Genomic DNA, 26589 nt, shown 5'->3' with positions numbered 1-26589 from the left:
GTGCCAACCAAAGGACACACACTCAACACACAGTAAGGTTTAATATAACTATTATTAAAATGGTCACTAGATGTGGTAATCAGAATGACTCTCAAAATTTCTAAAACCCTAATTACCTTTAGATGTGTAGCATACAATAAAGTGCATAGTAGTATTTATTTTGATAAAATCTTCCTTACCTGTTGGAAGGAATCTTCAAATAATGTCTGCCGGGACACATTGATCTTTACATGACTGGGTAGTGCATTAGACTAAAAACAAAAATATATGATACATAAGCCACAGTATACACACAGCATAAAGATATGACTAAATGATTATAAAGATAAGATTTATTTACCACTGTAGTACCTGGCACAAATAACGGAAGTGAGCAAGTTTCCACCTAAAGCTGCGTTCATAAGCAATCTGTGGACCACCCTTAGTTCTAAAGAAAAACAGAAACAAACATTAATTTATAATGACTTGATTATTTAATATTGACTATGAAACCAGAGTGTACCAGAGTCCTACACATGGCCAAGGAAAATTAAGTTATATGCCAGGAGAGGAATGGAGTTATAGTAAGTGGGCCAAGAGACTTGAGCCAGGAGGGTACATTACAGCAAGGGAACACACAGGGAGAGAGACCGCATGATTAGCTAAGCTAGGTGTTTGTTAAATTGTTACCTGAAATGCTAAAAGCTACTGTAGACTATTTCAAAGCCTTTGATAATCCTAAAAATCCAAGACCAGACACTCTAAGAGACATGAAAGGAAATTAATGTATCTTAACACTAATCTGAACTAAATATATACTGTTTCAGACAATAAGCAAAGCAAAATCAAATTCCTAGGAACAAGTGACACCCAAGTCACATGACTCAGGGAGAGAAAAGCCCGAATGGGAGCCATTACAAATACACACTTTACATTATGGTTCAAGTCAAAGAGAGAGGGCAAGTGTCTTGCCTCCTGAGCAACAGCCTATCATAAGGGCACAGAGAATTTCCAATCACAGGGAACATTTTTAAATGGAAGGGAAATGTTCTCTTGTGGTGTTAAGATTCAAATTAACCCATTCAAAAACAAATATTTACTGTACACACAGCAGGTACCTGGAATTCTTCTAGACAATGAAAGAATTAGTTGCTAATAAGAGATAAAAATGCCTACTTGTGGAACTTACACAACCAGTGAGTGAGGCAAATAACAAACACAAGCGGTACATATAAATGTATAATTATACATATGATGTGGGTCAGAAGGGGATGTCTAACCACTTCCTTTGTAAGAAATGGCTTTGTTAAAAACACAAATGCTAACAAGTGGTATGGGGAGAATAATTCTGCAATTGTGAAAAGGATAAATATACTGGGGTTCATAGAACACTTAACATTTGGGCATAGAAACAAAGACAAAGAGGGCATAATTCATACAGATATTTAAAGAAAACACATAGCAAGTAGAGAAAATGAAGGCCAAGACTCAGATGTGGAAGTTTAAGATGCTCATGCCACTGTTAGGTGACCAATGCAGTTAGTACAGAGTGAATAAGAGAGGGAAAATGAGATAAAGCTGAAGTGGTAACAGGTGCTGATCATATGTGACTTTAGGGACCATGGTAAAGACTGTTTTTTACCATGCTTGAGGGAGGAACCACTGAAAGGTTTGTGTTAAGGAATGACATTTAGATTTCTTTATAAAACCAGTCTATGCTCTACAGAGAATCACATAACATTATATAAAGTGTCGAGAGAAAGCAAACAGACAGTAGACTCTGGTACCAGGTGAGAGACAGTAATAGCTTGGTCCAGAATGGTGATAGTGGAAGTCATGAGATGTAGCTGAACTTTGGATGTGTTCCTGAGTTAACAAGAAGAATACAGAATGTGCAAGACTTTTTGTGACTGCTCTGATTTTTTTTTATTGATATAAATACATCATACCTAAAAGTAAGGATTAAGAGAGATTTGTCAACTGCTTAACCTAAGGAATCTGATTGGAAATTCAGTTTTGCTCAATCTTACTTTCTGTTGTTGCAGCATTATGATGCGGTAGCTAAGAGCACAGACGCTGGAGGTGGTCTGTCTTAGCCAGGAACTACCTCTATTGCTTGCCTTATGCCTTAGCAGTTAGGTATGTTCACTATACCTGTTTCCTTACTTTGTAAAGAGGATAACAGTATCTACTTAAGGCATTCATTGAAGAAAAAATGAGCTAGCACATATAAGGTACTTAGAACAACCTTTAGCACACAGTAATTACTATATGTATATGTTTGCCACTGCTACTGTATGTTATATATAATTAAAGAATCATAATACACAAATCCATTCTGGAATAAAAGTAAACATAAGTGTACTACGATACCACGTTCTGAGCCAAAAGCAGCATTTAAAAAGAACTTCAGGTTTTCACTTACACAGATGACTTCCCATTGCGAGGATCTTTGAATGTTGTCGTTCTTGTGTTATGATCAACAAAGTACCTAACACCTTCCCGTGTATACCTAATTTCCCAGCCTTCTGGCAAGGGTTCTTCATTCTGCAAACTGAAACACAAACGTTACACTCACAGGTAAATGCTGTCTAGGCAGCCCAGGCTCACTGAAGCCACCTGCACATGGGGAGGACGTCTCAGCAAAGGCTGCAGTACGTACGTACCCTTGGGTTCTTGGGTCTTCCCACTGAGTTGTTTTTGTGTTATGATTTACAAAGTACACCCTGTCTGTTGAATCCACTCTTTTTTCTAAAAAATAAAAATGAATGTAATATTTAACACCTATTCGGTGCAAGTATACATTTTACAAATTTTTTTACCAACACAATCTTAACTTACCCCAGCCTGGTGGCAAAGGACCATATGGGTCATTTTCTGCAGCTAACATTGAAGCCTGATTGGTGAAGGCATTACAGGAGAAAAAAAAAAAAAGTGTTTTAATATAAAAAGCGAAAGAAGCTAAGCACGTGGCAGCGCTAAATCTTAAAATTTTTTAAAAATCATGAAATATAAAGTAATTTCAAGATACCAAGTTCTAAAAATATTACGAGGTAAGAGCATTCAAGCAACTGATCAACTTACAGTATTTAAATGGGGAGCTCTTATTTACTTCATATCATAATGTACTTCAAAACAAATGTTCATTAATAAAACCAATAAATTTCACAATCAACTTTACAAAAATATTTTGTATCTTGTGCAATTTTCATGTATGCATATTGCATTATAATTAGCACTGACAAAGCTGCCTTTCTTCTCAATTGCCCTCTACATGTTTTAATGAACTAGCCCCTAGAAGTGAGGCTCAGAAAGCGACAGCGCTGTATGCTGAAAATAAAGGCACGACCCACGATAAGGACAGGGGAACTCCGAGGCAGGAAGAACCTGGGCACCTGATGGCCCTGCTGCGCCAAGGCAGTATCTGGCCTAAACTCCAGACTCGCTCTTCTTCTAAGGTAACTAAACTTCAATCCTTTAAAAGTAGTTTTATCTGCAGAACAGCATTATTCTAAAACATACCCAGTTCTTAATTTCTGTTTTGCAAATTTTTTTTTAAACACAGTTAAGTCATATAGAAACAAAAATCTACACAGTACGTATTTTCTTGTATGATACATATACTTTCCATATTCCTAATCTAAAATTCTCCAAAACCTGAAAAAATCTTTGAGAATGTTTTTATAAAAAAATTATTAGAGATTACTAAAAAATATCTTGAAATGGATTTTAGAAAATAACCAAAGTGGAAATGGACAAAACGCCTGAGGGAACAAAGTGTATCAGTAATTACTGAGTAATCACCGAGTAACTTGTAATTACCGAATAGAGGTATCGCTGGTTGAACTGTTGCATAGCTCCCTGCAGCTGGTTCCGCTGAGATTGCCACTGTTCAAAATTTCGAACAGATTCCATGGTAGGCCGCTGCCACGTTGTTGTTCTGGTGTTATGATCCACATAATAAACCCTTCCACGATCATCAACTCTTCTTTCCCAGCTACCACAAATAAAATAATCAATAATAAAAATGAACTAAACAATATTCTTTCAAAATAAGAAACTTAAAGGTAACTAATATTTCAGTCAAGTAATTGAAAAACCAGTCCAAGACATGATAAAAAACTGAAAATATATTAGCATTCAAATAATCTATAGAACTATAAAATGCGTATTTTAGCTAATAACCATTCTATCACTAACATGATTTCTAAAGACTGACTTTACAAGGGGACAAGTGATTCCACAATTTGTTTCATCCCTACCCTTCTTCCTTTTTTTTTTTTGGATAAGGATTTAGCTAAGTAAATCCTTATCAGATGGGCTTAAACGGGCTCCTTGACTACTGCCCATTTTCAAGACACCAATTCCTTCTCCTGCTGTTGTACCCCTGTGAGTTACCTTCCTGAACCGCACGTGGAACCCTGTAATTCCACCCACCACATCTCCCTTTTTTAGGGTCATCTTCCTGAGATGGATCGAAGGCCCCAAATGACAACTGAACACCTACTGATTGTTTTCAAGTATGTCAGGTGCATCTTCCTGTCAGGCCTTTCCTTTAATACTTCAGAAGAACACAGGGTCCATCCCTATTTCTCCGTCAACCACAATGGCACTCGGGTTTCAAAGTTGAGGTCAGTTCTCACTTTTCCCACACAGCTGCCATTGGGCTTTTTGGCTTTAATTTATAACTATAACAACTATCTTTGAATCTTTTTGGCAACTAATTTTAAATTCTGTGAATTTGCAGCTAAAAATACAGTGAGTTCAAGTAACTCCTATGTATATTTCTCCAGTTTTCTATAAAGAAACATCAGAACTGCTCAATGTTAGGACAATTATCTACAAAGATGGTGTCAAGCCAACTTATTTTATGTCTAAATTAGTAGGTTTTAAAATAGTAAAATATTTTTATTGTATAATAAAGTTCATGCTATTTGGTTATATTTCAAGGTCACTTACGAAATGCTCTTCCTTTATCTTTGTATTCCATCGTAACTATACCACTCATACTGACAGCTGATCAAATTATAACACTTATACTCCTCTCACATTCTGTCTATACCTGGAATATATTTTTTACTGTCTTTGAAACTCAATTGTATCCATCCTTCTAGATTTTGATGAGATATGTTCCTTTTATGAAGTAAAGTATTTGGGCCTTGGTCCTCATTATTAACTAAGAACCTACTAAAAATACGGACCTGATATTGCAATAAGCAAAGCATAAGGTTCATTTTAAGTATAGATCAGATTACCATGTTATGGTCATTCATTTAACCCATACATTTATAACTATTATATGGCGTTTATTTCCTTAAAAGTACTGTCCAAAAATTTAGTGGGGATTCACTTAAATTTTATCTGAAGAGCCTATTATGCATACTGCCTTAAATAAACATAACATTTTTAATTACACGTGTGATTTCACAAACACACACGTGGTAAAAACACGTGTGATAAAAGTACAACTAAAGATATAAAAAGATACTATATTACCCCGGAGGCAAGGGTTGTGGTCTCTCCCAGGTGGTGGTTCGAGTGTTATGATCTACATAGTAGGTTCTACCATGAGGATCTTTTCTCTGTTCCCACCTTTAGAAAAATACAAAATAAAGGCCAAGAAATTAGGACAACTTGACTCAGGAAAACTAAAAATGAGTTCTACTTCACGTAGCTACATACACATATATGCATATATAGACACACGTATGATATAAGGATATTTTCAATTATTTGTGGTTTTTAACCTTTTTTTAATTCCCTCTTTACAACAATACTAGTAACTCAAACAATAACTAGTTATGGGATAAACACCTAAACTTCTTGAAGTTACTCATTTTAAAATTTCCAAATTGCCAAAAGATAGAGAATAAAATCAAGAGAAATTGCAGACTAATGTCAAGTTCAAGCCACATGTCATTGATTAATACCATTTCACCCACCATTTAAAAAATAAACATGTAAAAGTGTTTTGTGCGTGACTACTCCTCCCTGACGATTCTCTGATCTCTGCACAGTTTCTCCTGTGTACATCCATTGTGCTCTTGGTTTTCACAGGCCTCTGAATTTATGGATAGCATAATGTTATCTTTTTCCTTTTCTGTCTCAAGGACTCTTTAATTTTCCCCATCCTAATTTTCTTCTATAGCACTGCTGTTTTTCCTTCTCTGCTAACATACAGAGGAAACAATATGTAAATGAAAAGACCCAGTATTTTTAGTTTAGCTCCTTTGTTTTTGATTTTAGTAAAACAAGTTGAAAACATTTTATTTTCACTTAAGCACAGAAGTTTAAATTTATTCTCAGAGGCCTTATTATTTTCCTTAGATTATCTTTATAAAGTCATATACAAACTACTGATATTAAAGCTATTCCCTAAATGAGGGTGCACCTAGCTATATACATAATGACACACAGGCACAAAACAGTAATTTTTTTAAAAGTTCATCTAACAAACCTTAGTCACAAAAGGTTTAATCAGTAACTAAGAGCAATGAAGATCCTTAAAGGTCACAATTACTGAGAATTGCAGAAATCATTATACTTAAACAAAATCACTATGGTATAAAACTCTCTGTATCTTCATGCTATTTTGCACTGAAAAAAAAATGTAGATACTCCTTCGAAAGCATTTCTCCAAGAATAACCTGGAAGATCACATTTACTTTGTTTCTTTTAAGCAAGTTCACAGGGAGACTTTAAACATGAAATTAGATTTTAAAGGCATTTCCGAAATATCCATAACATACCTGTATTTCAATGAGATATTTATCTGTACAGAAACTTCAATAATAAAAACAAGTGAATGCCCAATCCCTTGATCGAGTTTGAAGAACTTCTTAATAGTACTTTTGCTATTTTTAGATAATAATTTCCATAATTAGTTCTTAAATTTTTATTGCTATTCTTATAGCTATATTCCCTGGTTTCAATTCTTTTTACACAACACCTTTTAACTGGGCTGGCGAGACAGCTCAGTAGTCTAAAGCGCCTACTTACGCAAGCGCAAGGGCCACGGTTTGATCCCTGGTACAATATGCTGCACCAGCCCTACCCCCAGAGAGGGCTGAGCTGGCCACAAAACAACAACAACAACAACAAAAATACCTTTTTTTTTTTTTTGTGGCTGGGCTCAGTCCATCCTTAGGGGCAGGACTGGTGCGGCATGTGGTGCCGGGGATCAAATTGCTATCCCTGCAGTTTGCCTAAGCCTGCCTAAGCAGGCGCTTTAGACTGCTGAGCTAGTTTGCTGGCCCCCCAAAAGACACCATTTAACACATTAAAGTTATCTTTTTATCAAAATTACACATATTTCCAGTTTAATATCTACTCATAGAATTATATACACCTTCACATAATTTTAAACCGTCACATAGCGTATGGTGTTTGTGGGGGGAAAAAATGCCTGCTTCATTTTTCACTCTCCCAAGACAACATTTTCCAATGTTTTATTCTATTCTTCTGGCTGGCCTTGAACTTATCATACCCAGGTTAGCCTTAAGCTCATGAGGATCCTTCTGCTTCAGCTTCCTAAGTGCTGGGGATTACAGGCTTGTGCCACACCTGGCTACCTCCTTTTCTTATTAACATGTTCAACTTCCTATCACTTAGTTTCAAACACGATGACGTCTATGAAAGATAAAGGTATAGGTCTCTTTTCTGACATATGTATAAACACCCTCCTTCCACCTGTTACAAATGTATATCCATCCAGTGCCTTGCATTGTAACTACGATCTATGTAAACTCTCCTGACAGTTGAGATGCACAATATGCCGTGGTTTCTTTTTCAAAGAGGTATTCCTAGCCAAAATAACTTGCTCAGCTCTCATTTGCTTATTTTCTATGTACTTATGAATTAAACCTCCAGGACTTTCCAGTAGGATTAATACTCCCTGGGAATGTTTGCTGTCACTGCTTATACACCTGGCTTCAGATCAGCTTAGTCCAGAGGGAGTGCAGGCCCACTGCCAGGCTGAGTGCTTTCCTGCATCCTGGCCCAGGCATTTCTCAGTTCCTTGCAGAACTCCCACTTCCTGCACCCCAGGTCTTTCACTTTCATTATCTAGTTTTGAAGAAACACCAAGTCTTAATTTCCTAAAAGACGATATGGGAAATACACTTTTGGAAACAGGGTGATGATATATTTTAAATGCACATTCTCCGGCATAGTTGGATACAAAATTCTACCTTGCATATAACTTCCCTCAAAATTCTTACAAATAAAAATAGGTGAATATTTATTTTTTTTAAAGATTTAATACAGTGAAAGGCACATCGTCACTAACTCTTAAAACACTGGTTCAAACATGCTTGTTCTTGCCACTTTGAAGCAGTTCTAGAAATCCTCTCGCGGTCTTTAGTTGTGCTCTCTTGGCTGCCTTAATGTCCTGAATTAATTCAAAACATTTACCTTTTATGATCATTTTGACTGTGGGAAACAGCCAGAAGTCACACAGTATCAGATTCAGTGATTAATATAAAAGGAGTGGTAAAGTTTATATTTACGCATCCCCCAAGAGCTCTGTGCTTTCAGACAGGGCTTTGGGAAGGTGAGATCACAGGGCTAGCACTGGAAGAGGCAGGCCCCAGGGCTCGACCTGGTGTGGAAACACTTCCCTGGCTGCCCACCCTTCCACCATGCTCCAAAGACAGGACCTCCTGAAACAGGAGCCAAAATGAGCCTCTCCAACTTCCAACTCCTGGTATCAGGAATTGAGTCCCAGTGACAAGAAAGTGACAAAGACATGTGGAAACACATTTCTCTGGCAGAAATAGCCATAATAGAAATGATGTATGACACAGATCTCTGGAAAAGGAAACTGCCTGCCCATTTCTCAAGTATGCCTTTTTCTATGTACATCTTTTTTTTAACAACCATAGAAAGCCCTTAGAATATCCAGAGTTCACTGTGGTGTTCCTGGACACCAACAGCTAGAATAATTCAATCAAGGGAAAAAAAAAAAAAAAAACCCACCCCCATGACAGGGAATCTTGCTTGACAGGCTTGTTTTTCTGCAAACAGAGGATTTCCACTGAGAACTCCAACCATGCTCGCATACCACAGGCTCGAGCTGCATCTTCTGTGACGATACTACCAAAAGAGCTGGAACCTGGAGCTGCACAGTGTGTAACTCCCATGAAACGGGCAAAATTACATGTTAATGATTATTTACACACAACCAGAACCCCCTTTGCCATCTCCAAAGTCTGTCTTCCCTGTTTCCTATCATCTCTTTTATTTTGCTCTTTAAATTATACTTAGGCCATGCATGGTGGTGCACAACTATAATCCAGTACTCTGGAGGTTGGGGCAGCAGGATCAGCACAAATTCAAGGCCAGCCTGGGTTATAAAGTGAATTAAGGCCACCCTTAACTGCATAGTGAAATCCCATCTCAAAAAAGACTAAAAAAACCCCAAAAAATTATATGTAGGGTTTGTCACGTAGGAAAGTCCATGTGATATTTAACCTTCTGTGTTTCATTTATTTTGCTCAGAATATATTTATTTTATATTATCAAGGTACATCCACTTTCCTAAAATGACTCAAATTGATCCTTCTTCATGGCCGAGTAGTACTCTCTTGTATATATATATATATATATATATACATATATATATATATATATATATATATATACACATCTGTATCCATTCATGTGTAGATGGGCAGGCAGGCTGCTTCAAAGATCTAGCTATTATGAGTTGCACAGCTGTAGAGCCAGGTATGCAAACGTCACTGTGATACGATGGCTTTAACTCTGGGAAGATAACCAAGAGGTGCAGCCAGGTCAAATGGTCAAAAAGAAGCACAGAGAAAAGACTTCCTCTTTAACAAATGATTGTTGGGAAACTGGTTTCCACATGCAGAAGAATGAAAATAGCCCCATGTCTCTTAACCTGTACTAAAATAAAAATGGAATGAAGACCGAGATATTAAAATAGAAACATTCTTCTGGAAAATAGAATAGGTAAAACTCTTGAATGCACACGTCTATGTAAGGACTTTACAAACAACTATCTGCTCAAGAAGTAACATCGCCAATCAACAAGTGCAATTATTTCAAATTTAAAGGCTTCTGCTCAGCAAAGAAAGGAGTGAACAGACACACAATAGGGAAAAATGCTTATTTTTGGTTCCTTTATTAAAGATCCGATGGCTGAAGGTATCTAGTGCTGTTTCCATGCCCTCTACTCAGTTCCGTGGCTGTACACATCTGTTTTTGTGCTTATACCCTGCTGTTTTTATTCTTTTTTTTTTTTTGTGGTAGTGGGGATTGAACTCAGGACCTTGTGTTTGCCAGGCAGGTGCTTATGCCGCTGAACCCAGCCCACTGTTTTTATTACTGTAGTTTTGTAATATAACTTGAAATCCAGTATTGTATGCTTCCTGATTTGTTGCTCAGGATTGTTTTTGCTATTCTGGGACTCTTTGTTTCTATATAAATTTTAGGATTTTTTTTTTTTTTGAGTTCTATAGGAAGAATGTATTTTGCCTGAGATCACATAAAATCTGTGTTTCATTTTTGGTAAAATGGCCATTGTGACAAAACTGACTCTGGCTGTCTAGAAAGAACAGTGGATGGCTTTCTATTTTTTGGTGTGCTCTTCAATCTTTTTCTTCAGACTACTACTACAGTTTTCATTATAGAGGTTTTTCCCTTTGGTTAATTCCTGTGTGTGTTATCTGGGGGGAGGGGGGTGGCACTATTGTGAATGAGAATGTATTCCTGATGTCTCCTTCCGTGAGTTCCTTGTTGGTGTCCATGAATGCTACTGAGTTTTCTTTGCTGATTTGTGTATCCTGCCAAAGATCACGTCAGCTTTAAGGATAGTCTGATTTCTTCCCTTCCTCTACAAATTTCATTTATTTCTTTTCCTTGCTGTGGCTGAACTCTCCAGGATTATACTGAACAGCAGTGGTCAAAATCAACAGCCTCATCTCGTTCCTAATTTTAGAGGAAATGCTTTCAGTTTCTCCCCATTTAGTATGATGTTGGCAGTGGCTCTTTCATAAATAGCTTTCATCAGTTTGAGATAAGATCCTTCTGTACCTATTTTTGTCAGGGTTTTAGTATGAATGGATATTGAACAACATCAAGGCTTTTTCTTTGTCTTGATTTTAATCTTTACTTCTGTTATGTGATGATTTGGAGTTTTTGATTTATATATGTTGAACCATCCTTTTACCTGTGGGACAAAGCCAACTTGGTCATGGTGTGATATTTTTAGTGTTTTGTTGCACTCTATTTGCCAGTACCTTTTTGAGGATTTCTGTATCTGTGTTCACCAAGTAGGCTGGCCAAAATCTTAATAGTTTTGGCCCTGGACTTTTCATACTTGCTAGGCTCTCATCAGTACTTCAATTACATTTCTTGCTACTGGTCTATTTGAGTTTTTATACCTTCTTGGTTCAGGTTTGGTAATTCACATATGTCTAGGAATTTCTCCATTTCTTATACGTTCTATAGTTAACTGGAATAAAAGTTTTCAATATAGTTTGTTAGAACTGTCTGGGTTTCTGTGGTGTATGCTTTGATTTTACTTTTTTTTCAGTTCTAAGTATACTGATACGGGTTTTTTTCCTTCCCTCCTTCTTGGTAAGTTTGGCTAAAGGTTTATTAATCTTTGATTCATTGATCCTTTGTGCTTAGATGTTGATCATAATCCAGCAGTAGACTACAACATATGACCTAAAAAAACTCATTTATGTTACTGCAAATGTTCCCAGTACAAAGATCGCAAACAGTGGCAATAGGCACGGGGAAGCATTTATTTGGCCCCAAGGAATTAAGCTTACATATTTAATATTTTAAACCAGAATACTTATTTCTTGCATAATAAAATAACCTGGCTCCTTAACGCCTTAATTCTTAATGTGTCCCACTGTCACTATAAATATGATCTTTATAAACTAAAAATATGATTATGCCTTTTTTTAGAAAAACAGTGTCTTAAAGCCAGGGCCTTCACACTGAGCCGTACCCCCAACCCTTTCTTATTTAGAGGTCAGATCTCATTGTAATTGTCCACACTGGGCTTGGAGTTGCAATCCTCCAGCCTCAGCTTCCCAGAACACTGTGATTACTGGTGGGCACACCACAGCTGGCTTTAAAATTCCTTAGTGTTTATTCATTATTTCCAGGAAAAACTCCTAAAACTTCGGCAGACTATAAAACTCTTCACAGGACCGTTTATTCTTCAGCATTATATGCTTTGCTTCTGAAAAATGCTGATTTTATTTATTTTTGTATTTTGGTTTTTGGTAGAGGATGAAACTCAGGACTTTGCGCTTGCCACACAGATGCTTATGCTGCTGAGCAATCTCCCCAGCCCTTAAAAATGCCAAACTTAAAACTATAACAAAATACTAACTCCTGAGTTTAGTCTACTCATTTTACAGATATTAGAGATGTTGATATGCAGTTGACTCTTGTGAGAAAGAAGAGCCTTCATTACTGCTTTGCTAACTTCTATTCTTCTTCCAGGAACTAACTTTAGTGTTATTCTTTGACCACAGCAGCATAAATTGTTCCCTTCTCTACCCTCTGCACATTCCTTCCCTACAGCATCCTAAACACAGTCTGGCACAACTTTGACTTAAGTCACTGGCTGTTTACCCCTCATTAGACAATGCAGTTCCTGACAGGAAAAACTGCTTCCTTCATGTTTGCATCACAGTAAGTGGCACAAGAAAGACCAGGGATAAATTACCAAAACACAGGAAACACGGGACAAAAGATTTCACAGGGGAAAGTGGAAAATAACACACGGTCTGAAGTATCCAGTGAAAACAGAAGAGCGGAATCTCCACAACAAGCTGCAGGTAAGCTCAGAGAAAGGTCTGGCCTAGATATACAATATACACACTTAACTGCTGAAGAGACACAGAACACAAGATTTACCCAGGTAAGCACATAGAGAAAAAAGCCAAAGGATGAAATGATAAAAAAGAGGTGGATAATACCAGATGAACCAGCAATGTGCACTGAGAAAAAACATTCCAAAAATAAGAATGAAATATGAATACAAGAAAATGAAGGCAATTAGAGACTAATTAGAGAGATCTCAAACGTTTCAACAACTGCAAGTTGTTGACTATCCTTACAACATAATGCCTGACAGTTGGATATTCTTACTGCAAGGTATACTGAAAGTACTTTGGGGGGCTGGGGATATAGCTCTGTGGCCCTAGCACCTACTTGGCAAGAAAGTGTCTCAGTTACTTTTCTCTCGTTGCTGGGACCAAATACCCAACACCCCAAATTGAGGATGGAAAGGTTTATTTAGCTCACTGTTAGTGGAGGCTTCAGTCCACACTCAGCTGGCTCCAAGGCAGACTGGTACTTGGGAGAGGGCAGCAGTTCATGGCAGCAGAAGACAGAAAACAGCAAGAGCAAAGGGGAGGAGCAGAGGCAATAAGGGCTACAGAGAGCAAGTCCGTCCCTTATGCTGCATTCAGGCTATCAGCCCCAGACCAGGGACAGCACTTACACCTATAATCCCAGCACTGTATCATGAACTAATCACAAACTCTAGAAGTCTGCCCCATACCTGCATGAGGCCTTGGGGGGGGGGGACGACAACCAGACATAAACTATAACAGAAGGGCAAGGTTCTGAGTTTGATTCCTAGTATGAAAAAAATAGAAAGAAAGAAACCCTTCGCTACACTTTTTATGACAGCACTTTCAAACTATACTGAATACAGATGTTTTCAAGTCTAAACTTATACGTAAGTTTCTTGAAGGTAGAAACAATGGACAATGATTAGCAGAAATATCAGTGCATCAGTATAAGCACCTAAGAAGCAAGTAATATCAGTATATAAAAAGCAAAGTCAAAAAAAAGGTAAGTCAATATGGAAGAAATGACCAAGTGGGATTCATATACAGAATGCTCTATTAAGAAGATCAAGGGCCAGCGAGATAGCACAGCAGATAAAGCGCCTGTTTAGGCAAGCTTAGGCAAAGGCAGGGACCATGGGTTGGTACCCACCACCACATGCCACATCAGCCCCAACCCCAGGGCGGGCTGAGCCAGCCGCAGAGTCCAGGCACAGTGGCCTAAGGCTATAATCCCAGCAGTGCGGAGGCCGAAATCAGGATGATCAGTATGAGTTTGGGCTGTGTAGTGAGACCCTATAACAATCAAATACATTAAAACAAACAAACAACAACAAAAGAAGATCACAAGGAGCTAAATAATATCGGAGGGAAACTTAAAAGAGACTAAGAAAACCTAAGCAGCAATAAAAACCTACATTTGGACTAGAGACAATTTCAGGCTTCAATTATTATGCTCAGCACTCAGTATTAAGTGAGCAAAGACTGGCTAGCTGTTCTCAAGTGTCAGGTCTGTAAGCAGACCACACAAGAAGCGAGGGAACTCTGGGTATCACACACAGTATCCCGGTTACTTTTTATTTTTTTTGTATGTATTTGGTACAGGGTCTCACTACACAGCTCGGACTTACAGTGATCCTCCTGTTTTCAGCCTCCCCAGCGCTGGGATTGCAGGCATGCGTCACCACACCCAGACGGCTTGGTCTCAGTCATGGCTCAACACACCCAAGGGCAGGGCTGGCATGGCATGTGGTGATGGGGATCAAACCCTGGTCCCTGCACTTGCCTAAGCAGGCACTTAGTCCACTGAGCTATCTTGCAGGCCCTCATGGTTACTTTTGCCAAAAAGTAAAAATCAAATCAAAAGGATCTCATAAATTAACAGATCAGCTTTTTCTTTTCCCTTTATATTATATGTATTTCAAATAGATGAGCAATTGCTTTCAGTTCTACAAAGTACTTGCATTGGAATGAACAAACAATATGAATTGTATTCCAATTTAATTTCAAAATTCTCAATAACAAAAATACTTTATATGCATATTCCATAGTCATGTACCATCAAAAAGGTGCTACTTAAACAGAAGTCAACATTCAAATAGAATCTTTCACATACCCCGATGGCAAAGATTCTGCGTTGGTATTTGCAGACTGCTGTCGTCCAGGTTCCACACACCCATCAGACTGCCTTAATTTGTCAAAAGCAGAACTACTTCCAGAATTAGATGAGTCAGGGTCTGTTCTCCTAGCTTCAGATTCTAGTTCTGCACTGGATGAAGGGATACATTCACTGTGTTCTGAGGAAGCTGCTATCTCTTGAAGGGGAGGATCTTCTATGGCAGCACTAGTGCAATTTGAAGTTAAAGAGGTTTCTTCAGACGCTACAGGAACATCCATGGTAGAAGTATGATCAGTTGGTGCAGATGAGGATGATTCTCCATTAACTGAAAAGAAAAATTAATAAGATCCAAAAAGTAACAACAAACTGCCCAATTACCCAATCAATACTCTTCTTCAGAGACTAATTGGGGCTGAACAAGGTGCAAGTAATGATGAACATAAAGAGGACAGAAATTATATTCCTTACAGCTCACATTTTAGGGCTAAACACATAAATGGCAAAATTATAGAATGTTATTTATATAATTAATATTATAATTATATGAAAAGTCACTTATTTAGATAATTATTATACATTTATAACATCTAACATGCTTTTAGGACATATACACACACACATATATTTTCATTTTATACACATACACACACACACACACACACACACACACCATCTTAACTGCAGTAAAATGGCCAGCATTTATATAACAAATGCATTCCTTCAATTCTTGAGAAAACATTTATATGAATTAAACTTTAAAATCATTCCTTTCAATGTCCCTTTTTATATATAATTAATATTTTTTTAAAGTTTATCTAGTACCAAATACACAATGGCATTAATCCTTAACACTGTGCTACAACGTACCACAAAAAGAACTAGAAACCTGTTCTATACTTTCTGAAGAAATAACCCATTAGTAATACTCAGAGACAGTTTTCTTAATTTTCATGTTAAGTATAACTGATGTGTTTCACCTATATGCCACTACAAAAATGAAAGAATGAGTTAAATTGTTAAGTGCAAGAATAGATTACTGAATAAAACCTATAGAGATTACCTATCAAAGTTCTAATGGAAACAATAAAGGTAGAATTAGACTAAGGGAATCTTTAGGTGATTTTTAAAATGAAATAAGATTTAAATGGTAAAATGAGAGAGAAGGGTATACTATCCAAGGAATCAAATGGTATGTGAAAAAGCAACAGAAAAAATCAAGCACTGTACCAAACATGAAGGAGAGAATGATTGGAGGGTTATAAAAATCAACCAAAAATGTACAGAACTACTCCATACCCAACACTGAGATATCATGGAAAAAGAGACTATGCAGACTAAATTCTCATTTCTTTATGATACTCGTTTATAAACACTATTTCATTTAATTTTCATTCCTTCATGATGTGAAATTAATTACCACAAAAGCATCATCAATAGTAGTTCCAAGGCAAAACAACAACAAAACATGAAGCAAAGAGTAATCAGGGAAGATGTACCCAGTCCAGGAAGCAATGGTTTCAAACTTCTGTGTGTACTAAAACACAGCACATGAAATGCAAACTGTTTGAAACACAAAAAGAAAATAAAATTTTACCAGTAAGTCAAGGCAAAACTTCTCAAGTGTACTATGGAATTTAACAGCAGACGCTCTCAGCAATTCCCTTGCCCGTCTTTCACTATATCTTCCTCTTCTCTATCTTGCTTGCACTTATTGCGACAGCTTCCTCCTTGGCTCCCTAGCTCCGCTCTTGTTTAACTCAATCTATCCTTCCAACAGCGGCTGAAGCAATCCTTTAAGCTAGATCTTTTCTCTTCCCTGATTAATCATCTGAATGGTGTCCTATGGCAAATGGAACATATACTAATGTTTTTAACACAGCCCACAACAGAGATTCTACACAGGCCAGTTCACGACTACATCTGACTTCCCATGAGGCTGTCTCTCTGTTCCTTGACTTCCCACTTCAGGAATGTGTACTTCTTGTTCCTATGTCTCCAAATATTTCATGACTCGCCCTTTTCACCGTTTCCAGTTCACTCTCATCACATACTCGGAAAGGCAGTCACTGGGTTTCTTATGGAATGTCATACATGTCCTGACCTCTTCTTACTCAGGATTATGTTTCTTTTTCTTTGAAATCATTTGCTTGTTTTTCATTAAGGTTGGAGTTTAATAGTTTGGCCAAATTTGTTTACTGTTGTTTTCCTAACCACACCCAAACATTATATTTTCAGAGAAGCTGACATGTACCAAAACCAAAATATTCCTACTATTATTCAACACAACTAAAAGATAAATAAAATATATCTTACTGAAATATTTGTTAAGTCAGGCAACATACTCTATACTGTTCACGTTATCTTATGTAATCCTCACAATACAATGCTGTAATCCAAATACCAGCATTCTTCACATTTTATAGGTCTGAATATTGGTTCTCCTATGTTTATGAAATGATAATTTGCCTGTAATCCTAGCACTCTAGGACTCTGAGGCAGGCACATTGAAAGTTTGAGCCCATTTAGAAACTTTATGAGAGTCTATCTCAAAAAATATATAAGTAAATAGATTTAAAAAGAAAAAGCGCTGGGGATACAGTTCATTCCAAAGGCCACAAGCTCTAGTATTTAACAGAAAAATGCAGTTAGCCTAGCTTAGAGGACAAAACTAAGTAAAATTAATGAACTGAAGAGGATACCAAAATGAAATTACAAATTGAGGGACATTAATGATAATGAAAACACACCTCAAATGCAACTGAACATGCTAAAGAAGTAACCAAAGGACTTAAAGAGTAGTAATAAATGACCTTAGAATTCTCCAGGCCAGAGGGTGGTGGGGGTGCTGTGAAGAAAACTCTGTGAATGAGATTACTGATTTATAATAATAATAAAAAAAAAACTCTAAAACCATTAGGACCAATTAATTGAACTAAAACATTTTACGTTCAAGATCTAGCTGAAGAAAAATTAAAAAAAAAAAAAACTGAGACAATGAATAAAGACATAAAACAATATAGAAAAGATATTTACATTGTTAGAAAATAAAAGTAATTTCACTTTCTTCAGAATACAAATGTTGGTAAGAGTACTGAGCAACAGAATCTTGCATTTCTTACTGGGGGGAATATGGCAACAACACTGCCACCTCCGAAGACAATCTAGAAAGTTTTTTTATGAAACTAACACGCTCATACATTCCAGCATCTTATTCCTCAGTCCTCAAGAGGTGAAAACTCATGTCCACACAAAAGTTTGCGCACTAATGTGTACAGCGCTGTAATTCTCAACTGCTCCAAAGTGAAGCAGCCAAGATGCTTCAGCAAGTGAGTGGATGAACACATTATACAGCACATCCATACAGTGGGATTTCATTTAGTGATAAAAATGAACATCAACCCATAAGACATGGAGGAATCCTAAATGCACACTGATAAGCGAAAGAGTCAAACTGAAAGAGACTACATACTGTGTTGTGATTCCAACTATATAACATTTTGAAAATGGCAAAACTGCGGAGACAGTAAAAAGATCAGTGGTTCCTAAGGCCTCAGGAGAAGAAATGAGCAGAAGAACCATGGGAATTCTGGACCAGTGGCACTACCAGTATGGATGGTACTATGTTACGTACATGGTAACAGACATTTCTCAAAACACAAAGAAACAGTGCAATACAAGAAGACAGACCTACTGAAAATTAGACAATAATTTATCACTAACATTAATTGTATCAGAGTAATGCAAAATATTGACAATGGGAAATTCCGAAATGGGGTTAAGAGAAACATGAGAACTATACTATCTGCCAAATTTTTCAGTAGAGCTAAAACTGTTCTAAAATACAGTCTTAACTATCGAAGAAAAAAAAAAAAAAAAAAACTAGCTTGAGACCAAATATTTCCCTTAATCATTCAACAACTTATTATCCATTATTGCCAGAATTTTGTCAAGATGCTACACGTGTTCTTTTAATTGCAGGGTTTACTGTTCATCTCTATCAGTGGTCCTCAAATTGGGAAAGCTAGCAAGAAGGGAGATGTTTCTGGCACCTCCTGGCCTGGAATAACCCTGAACATTGCACAACGCACAGAACAAGTCACCTGAGACAAAGCACGGCCCCAAATGTCCACAGTGCTGAGGTTGAAAAACTGATAATGCATGTACCAAGACTCCTGGCAGCGTCCAGCGTGCAATGTTTACACACGGTAAGTATCTGTGGACAAATGGATACAACAGTGATCTGTGTCTGTCTCTCTGTCTCTCTGTCTCTGTCTGTCTGTGTGTGTCTCTCTCTCTTCACACACACACACATAGGAAAGAGATGGAAGGAAAAGAAAGAAAAAGGAGAAAGAACAGGGAAATTAAGCACATGGATCATGAAGGACTCTGGAGACTCTTATGTAATCAAATAATTAAAAAAAATTATGTGATAGGTATGATAACAGAAGCTTATACCAAGTGTCTCATCTCTTCCTCCACAAATATAAGATCGTATCACAAAACCCTGACCATACATATCCTTTAACTTTTTTTTCTCCTTAACGGACCATGTCTCCTTAAAGTACCAGGTTTCTATATAAAATGCAGGGATATGCATAATAAGAATAAATTAAAAACTATATATAGCTTCATGTCAGTTTTAGTCATTTTGCTATCAAATGAGTTTACAAAAAACCAGCAATTTCTCCACTACTATAACAAAATACTGAATGTTAGGGAACTTTATAAAGCCAAGACATTTACTTAGCCCACTTTGGGAGATTCAGCAGCACGGGTCATCAGCTAGCTGTGCTAAGAGTCTCATGGAACAACAGATCAGGTTTCTTGTTTTGTTTGGGTATTTTTTGGGACAGGGTTTCACTGGCCTTAAACTTATGGAAATCTTCCTGCTTCAGCCTTAGTGCTGGGGTGAAAGGTCTGCTCCAAGTCCAGGAGACATCCAATTTTGAGACAGGAAGCTGGGAGCAACTCAGAAGTCAGGCTCACACCTGGAAACAGCTCACTCTCTTGAGACCGCAGAGCTACCCTACTTGTCCTAAAGCCATGCCCTAATGAACTGAGAACCTTTTATTAGATCCCTTCACTTAAAGGTCCTGCCATCTCTCACTGCCACACTAAAGATCAAGCTTCCAACTCACAAACCTTTGAGGGTAAATCAAACTTAATCACAGCAGCAGACAGGACATAAAAGAAATTATATTTTATGCACAGAGTATGTCCTCCCCTCGTCTTGGCTCCACAGCTCCAACAACAAAAACTGATTTTAATTATAAAAAGGAGTATCATTTTGTACTATCATTTTACACACACAAGGACTGTTCATTCCTTAAGAAGATACCTGAATTCATCCTCCTAGTAAGGGGTGGGCAATCATACAAAAAGACATCAGGTCAGTGGTTGCTACTAACACAGTAGGTTCCGGAAGCCCTGTAAACCAGGCAGCGGAATGATGACTGTTGGATTGTTTTGTCAGATGACTCCAACAGTGAAAGGAGATGAAAAGGTAGTAAGGGAAGTACCACTTGGAGCCAATTAACAGTATAAAAAACTAGCATTACCCTTTTGAAACATTATACAAACTACATACATCAAAATGAACAAGAGAACAATGCAAAGTGGACAGCCACAAAACTGGACTTTGTTACAGCTCTGCTACTTCCTGCTGTGTGACTTTTCTGGGCTTCTGTTCCCTCATAAGAAAAAAGGGAAAAATGCTGGTACCTATTGCAAAGAGTCACTGTAAGAATTAAAATCGTTAATGGATGCAGTACTGGGAACATGTACAACAAAGGCAGAAACTATTAATAGCATTATTCTGTCATAGGTGTTCCTTATATTATGAACGCTATGGGAATTCTTTATGACAGAATTTTTATTTCTGGGTTCTTCTATGTGTACTTTATTTTTACTTTGAAATTTCAGGCAAAAATAACTGAGGAAGGAATATATAAAGTATAATTTCTTCTCAAAGGAAAGCCTCTATAAAGTGGCATACTACAGAATACAAATAAAAGAGGTTCTACAGTGAGGAAAGTCTCAGTTAATTCTTTTTACATCAATATCCAATATAATCAGACAGTAAAACAAGGGTCAAATATCTTAGGAATAAGAGCTACAAACCCTTAAATTTATATACTGTAAGCTGAGGGAGATGACAAGAAAAACAGAAAGGTTGTGAAAGACTTTTTAAAATGAGAATTCAATATTTTCTTTTCTTTTCTTTTTTGCAGAACCGGGGATTGAACTCAGGCCCTTGAGCTTGCCAGGAAAGCGCTTATTCCACTGAGCCATCTCTCCAGTCCCTTTAACAAAACTATTACTTTTTTTTTTCTTGCCGGAACTGGGGATTGAACTCAGGTCCTGGCACTTGCCAGGCAAGCACTTATTCAACTGAGCTATCTCCCTGGCCCCTAGGATTCAATATTTTCACCTCATCTTTTTCATGAATTAGAAATGGACTTAAGAATGGAATGGTTTAACCATTCTGAACCCAAAAATAATCCCAATTAATCCCATACAGTAAACCAACTAATTGGGTCATATCAGGATGAACAAATTCTGATGTTTTTCATTGTGTTACATTCACAATTTCTTTGAAGACTTCATAAAGAAGTTACACTATTTAAAATGACCATTTTTAAATAGATGGATAATTAGCTTCCCTTCCCCCCTTTTTTTTCTTTTAGCATGGACTACTATCTGATAACTTAAAAATCTCCTAAAAAGTAATGGATTGAGGTCTCACTAAGAAGAACTCTATTGCTCAGGTACATATTTTTGGCTATCTCTTGGGCTAAGAAAGAGTTAATATAGAGATGTGCTAAATAACCTGCAGGGCATGTGGGACAAGGAAAAAGAAAACAGGGCAGCAACAGCTGTGGGAGTAACTAAGAACACTTGATACTCAAGGACACCCTGTTTTTGTGTCCTTGCTCCCAGATGTCTAGCAGGTTCTCCCATATAGTATAGCCTAAACATTAATCTTGGACACATACGATGGGATCTTGTGATGTTCACCTAAAGTAATCCAAAGGCTGAGAATCAAGATATATAAAAATAAAAACCAAAGGTGAGCGGCAGCCTTTCTGCTCGAGCCCTCACTTTGCTTACATTGTGTGTCTTTGGTTGTGGCCAGCACCCGTGAGTCCTTCCCAACAGCTATCAACAGATTAATGTTTAATTGATTTGCACTCTGATGTTTTATATCATTCTGTACTAGAGAACAGTCAATATAAAGCAGAGTTCTACAAAACTCTATTGCATTTTTCTCTTGAAATTATGGAAGATATTGTCTTGTTCATATTATGGTGTATTTTCAAACAGGTCCAAAGAGGATTATAACAGAAATCATACGTATGCATATCCTCTATTAGAGACTAATTCTTACTATTCAGAAATAAAACTTTCTGATACCTGTATCAAATCAACATTCATTTTTCTCCCCGGTTTGTATACAAAGAGACAGAATCATTTATTGCTAACTCTAACAAACCAATGAATTCATTAAGGTTCTTTTAGAAACCATTTCATTTCATGAATTAAATAGTATTCTGAGGCATAAAAATCAAAGAATTTACCTATTATATAACACTTGCTAAGTGAAAATCATTGAGATCAGTAAGCCACTATGTTTTCAGAATATCTTCATAAGTATATAATCTAGAAAACTTCAAATTCAGAAAAAATTAGCTGTTGTAATTTTACAATTCTTATCATAGAAGATGGCACAAAAGGTGTACAGGCACACACAGAAAATTTAAATTAGTTTTCAGTTAGACAGTGTTTCACAACTAGCCATGCTTACCAGTATCACTGGTAGGCTCAGAGGAGAGTGATTTTGCAGCTGGTGTGTTTGGGGGTCTGGCAGCAACCTGAGATGGAGGCGACGGTGCACTGTCTCCGTTAACTATATACAAATGGCATGCGTTTTGGACTATAGCGTTTGTAGGTGCACGGTCATCCACTCCATTAGTACCTTCAATAGCCAACCTTTAAAAAGAAAATTGTCTTACTTCAATGAGTTAAGTACAGTTAAACAACTTTTCATCTATGTTTTTATAAATATTTCCTGACTTCTTACTATTCAAGTAAAGAGATGGGTATAAAGATATGCCTGCTTCTATTACACTAATGTTTAAACTACTTACTATTCTCAGTTCTAAAGTGTACCTATACCGGCAGACAAAAATAAATAAATAAAAAAATACTGCTGATATATAAATATACTGAATCCTAATCAATTCAGTCCCTCAAAGTAATATTCAAATTGTACAGTTTATTTAAACCCATTTTAAATATTCTAAAAACAACTGCCAAAAACTCATGACATTCTATGAAACTTAAAAAAATAATTTTAAACATAATTTTATTGAGTGCTACAAAAAGCTGAAAACACCTGCAAATATTGACTACAAATCATATGACGATTTGAAGTTTCGTGCATGGGAACTGCTATTTGTGACATCATGCTGCCACAAATACTAAAATTAAATATTCTACCTGGTAGTTGTTCGGGCTGACGGCTCTCCATTTTCATGTAAGGCATCACCATTTTGCTGTATTTCTACTAAAAAATAAGAAAGAAGCTACATTTTTGTATACTTCCTGTTGATTTTTCTCTTAAACATTAAAAATACATAACGTAGCTTACTGGTTGGAGATGAGGTGCAGGCTGGAAGATTTTCTTGCTCAATCACTAATCCATCAAGTACAACAGTCAATTCACCAGTTTGCACTATGCCATTCTTATTTTCCAAAGAAAGTTTTAATTGTTCTTTTACTTTCTCCACTAGAAAAAGAAATATCTTAATTTAACAGCTTTGCTACAAAGAATGTACTTTATAAATCAAAGCTACATTTTAAGAACACAAACTTTAGAGAACATATACCTAAATAATAACTGCAGCAATGAACTAAACATGCCCTTTAGTCAAAGTCCCACAGAGCATCCTTGTGGTTGAAGCACAATATCTGCGTGTCAGGCAATTTCAAATTCCAGCTATGCTACTCACTAACTCTACTTTGAGTAAGTTACTTAAAATTTCTTTAAGCCTCAGTTGTTTCATTGCAATGAAGAGCAAGGGCTTCAAGCTAAAGGGACAGTTCAAAGGTTCTAATGAAAAGCATGCAGATATATATGGCATATACACAGCTAAGCACTGTAACAAGATTGGTTATTTCTTCATTATTATACAAAGCAAAAATACTTCCCATTACTAGGAAATCTAGTTTCTATTCTCATTTTTCCTCAAATTCTATCCCAATGTTCTCATATTAAGTATTAACAGACAATGAGAACGCAAAGATAACAGCATAGAAGATATAGTAAATAATACATTTTACATTTAAAAATCACTAAGCGTGTAAATTTCAAATGTTCTCACCACAAAAAAAAAAAAAATCAATCTGATGTGGCAAATACGTTAATTCATTTGCATTAATTATTCTATACTTTATTATAAAGCAAATCATTTTATAAACATATACTACTATAATTTATAAATCTGTAATTTTATGTAATTCAAAATGTTATCAGTGGTCAGGTTCTTATTCAAAATGGGGCAATTAATTCAGTCTGACCTTCACCGGCTCTCTGTAGCTTTCAAAATCCTGGAACATTTCACATTCAGCTTCCTAGCTATGATGCTTCCTGTGTGTAGCAACTTAACCTTCTTCCCTCAGTTTACCAGATAGCTAGCATAAAAATGTGCACTGATTATCCAAAAACAGCCAAGACAAAAATCTGAAACTACTTATCATGGGACAGGGGCTGTCTGAAAAAACCTTAACAATCATATAATAAAAGACCTTATAGAACTCCTACTCCATAGTCCCAACTATTTGTGGCATCATAAACCTCCATTACATCCTATGTGAAGAAAAATAAACTATCAAAGTAAAAGGTACATATAAACCTGCAAAAAGCAAACTATAAGGAATGAATTTCAATTTTCTCTAATAATATGCATCTAAAGAAACTATAGTAACTAACATTCTTTTTCATTCTTGCCTTTTTTCTCCATTGAAGCGCCTGGAATTTAGAGATTTGGCTTTATTTCCTAAAATATTTAGATATTTGAACAGACTTTTAAAGAATGTCTTCTTTTGGGCCACCTAAATAGCTCAGTGGATTAAAGCGCCTGCAAGCAGGCACAGGGGCCGGGGATGCGATCCCTGGGCCTCATTTTGGGTAAAATGGATCTATTCAAGTCATGACTTTCATTACTGTTTAGAAACTTGTAGCTATTGTCTCACTTCTTTTTTTCAGGTATTAATTTTATTCAATAGCAAATAGTACTTAGGTGTACATTTTGGATTTTTTCATCAGCTCAGACCTGATTTGGTACTGGACAGCCTACATGGTGAGTTGAAGGCTAGCTGTGCATAGTGAGATCCTGTCTCAAAACAAAACAAAAAACAACAACAAATAATCACTCTAACTTCCTAAAATAACTTCCCCACTATGATCAACCATGCCCTTACCCTAGGACGTCATGGCCCCCATAAAAAGACCTTCTATACAAAGAGGAGAAATTCAGCACAGACTTATGTACAGAAGAAAGACCACATGAGGACAAAAGAAAAAGATTCCTAATAAGGCAAAGTAAGAGTCCTCTGAAGAAACTAATCTGACCACCACTTTGATAACACAGTTCTAGCCTCCCGAAGAGAAATTACTTCCAGTTGTTAAGGTATCTAGCCCATGATACTGTCATAATAAAGGCAGATTGAGCAAATTAATTACCTTCAGTTATTAAAAAAAAATTTAAGTGACAACTCAAAGTTTGTTAAGACGAGTGTTGTAATATCTGAAGACCTCTTCATTGTGTCAATGTTTATGAGCTATTATTTTTCCTCCAAGCATATTCTGCTAAATTAAATCTAAAGAGGTAACTGTAAATTTATTATATTAATGAGGATTTCATTTCCATGTACATTGACTTTTAGCACGTTCCTAGATGATTATCATGGCAAAATCCTTATATTGAAGATAAATATAATTTTAATACCAAAGTTCAGTACAGGCCAATATAATCATTAAAAACAATCTAAACACCCAATAGCAGGAGCATGGTTAAATAACCCAGGCAAGGTACTGTGTCGTTATAAAATGTCTTAGTTCGGAATTAGGAAAAGGGCATGACCTGAAATGTGATCATGTATGGCAGAGAAATGCACAGCGATTCAAGAGAAGTGTTTTGAAAACCCTGTACTTACATAGGATGGAGTATGGCTAACTGGTATAAACCATAATAATGTATTTAAGTCCAAATTCTGTACCCAAACATATTTTTTTAGGTTATGTATGGATTTTCAAAAAGAGCTTTAAAAAATACAACTTATTTTAATCACTAACATTTTTAGCACTTAACATAGCAAACCTACTTTTTGGAGTTAATGAGAAAATAAGCAAGTTGAACACAAAGATTTAGATTTGGACAAGTGCATGAGTTTCAATAAACTATTACAAACTGCCTCATGTCATATAATACAAAATTAAATAATGGTGTGAAGAAATATACAGTTCTTGAAACTCATAAATTAGAGCTCCCGGGGCCAGGGAGACGGCTCAGTGGAATAAGTGCTTGCCTGGCAAGCTCAAGGGCTGGAGTTCAATCCCCGGTTCCACCAAAAAAAAAAAAAAAA

The 26589-nt window shown here is 36.6% G+C and overlaps 1 protein-coding gene across 3 annotated transcripts in view; it reads right to left on the bottom strand.

Annotated features, from left to right (window-relative positions):
* Wwp1 (WW domain containing E3 ubiquitin protein ligase 1) overlaps positions 1–26589 on the bottom strand; it is a 66790-nt gene that overhangs the window by 25469 nt on the left and 14732 nt on the right. The window contains exons 5-15 of one of the 3 annotated variants that reach the window (XM_004643095.3): positions 23594–23731; positions 23443–23509; positions 22748–22932; positions 14941–15268; positions 5476–5571; positions 3802–3976; positions 2821–2875; positions 2646–2730; positions 2405–2533; positions 352–427; positions 180–251 (exon numbers count right to left, since the gene is read on the bottom strand). In XM_004643095.3, the coding sequence (XP_004643152.1) occupies positions 180–251; positions 352–427; positions 2405–2533; positions 2646–2730; positions 2821–2875; positions 3802–3976; positions 5476–5571; positions 14941–15268; positions 22748–22932; positions 23443–23509; positions 23594–23731 (1406 nt within the window). Of the gene's footprint in view, positions 1–179; positions 252–351; positions 428–2404; positions 2534–2645; positions 2731–2820; positions 2876–3801; positions 3977–5475; positions 5572–14940; positions 15269–19043; positions 19155–22747; positions 22933–23442; positions 23510–23593; positions 23732–26589 lie in introns of those variants that run through there. The other 2 variants (XM_023703194.1, XM_023703195.1) reach the window with 2 other exon arrangements.

Source organism: Octodon degus, unplaced genomic scaffold (genome assembly GCF_000260255.1).
Source record: "Octodon degus isolate 3935 unplaced genomic scaffold, OctDeg1.0 scaffold00165, whole genome shotgun sequence".
NCBI classification, from domain to species: domain Eukaryota; kingdom Metazoa; phylum Chordata; class Mammalia; order Rodentia; family Octodontidae; genus Octodon; species Octodon degus.
Note: the sequence above shows the minus strand (reverse complement) of the source record. Positions and strands in the feature narration are given on the sequence as shown.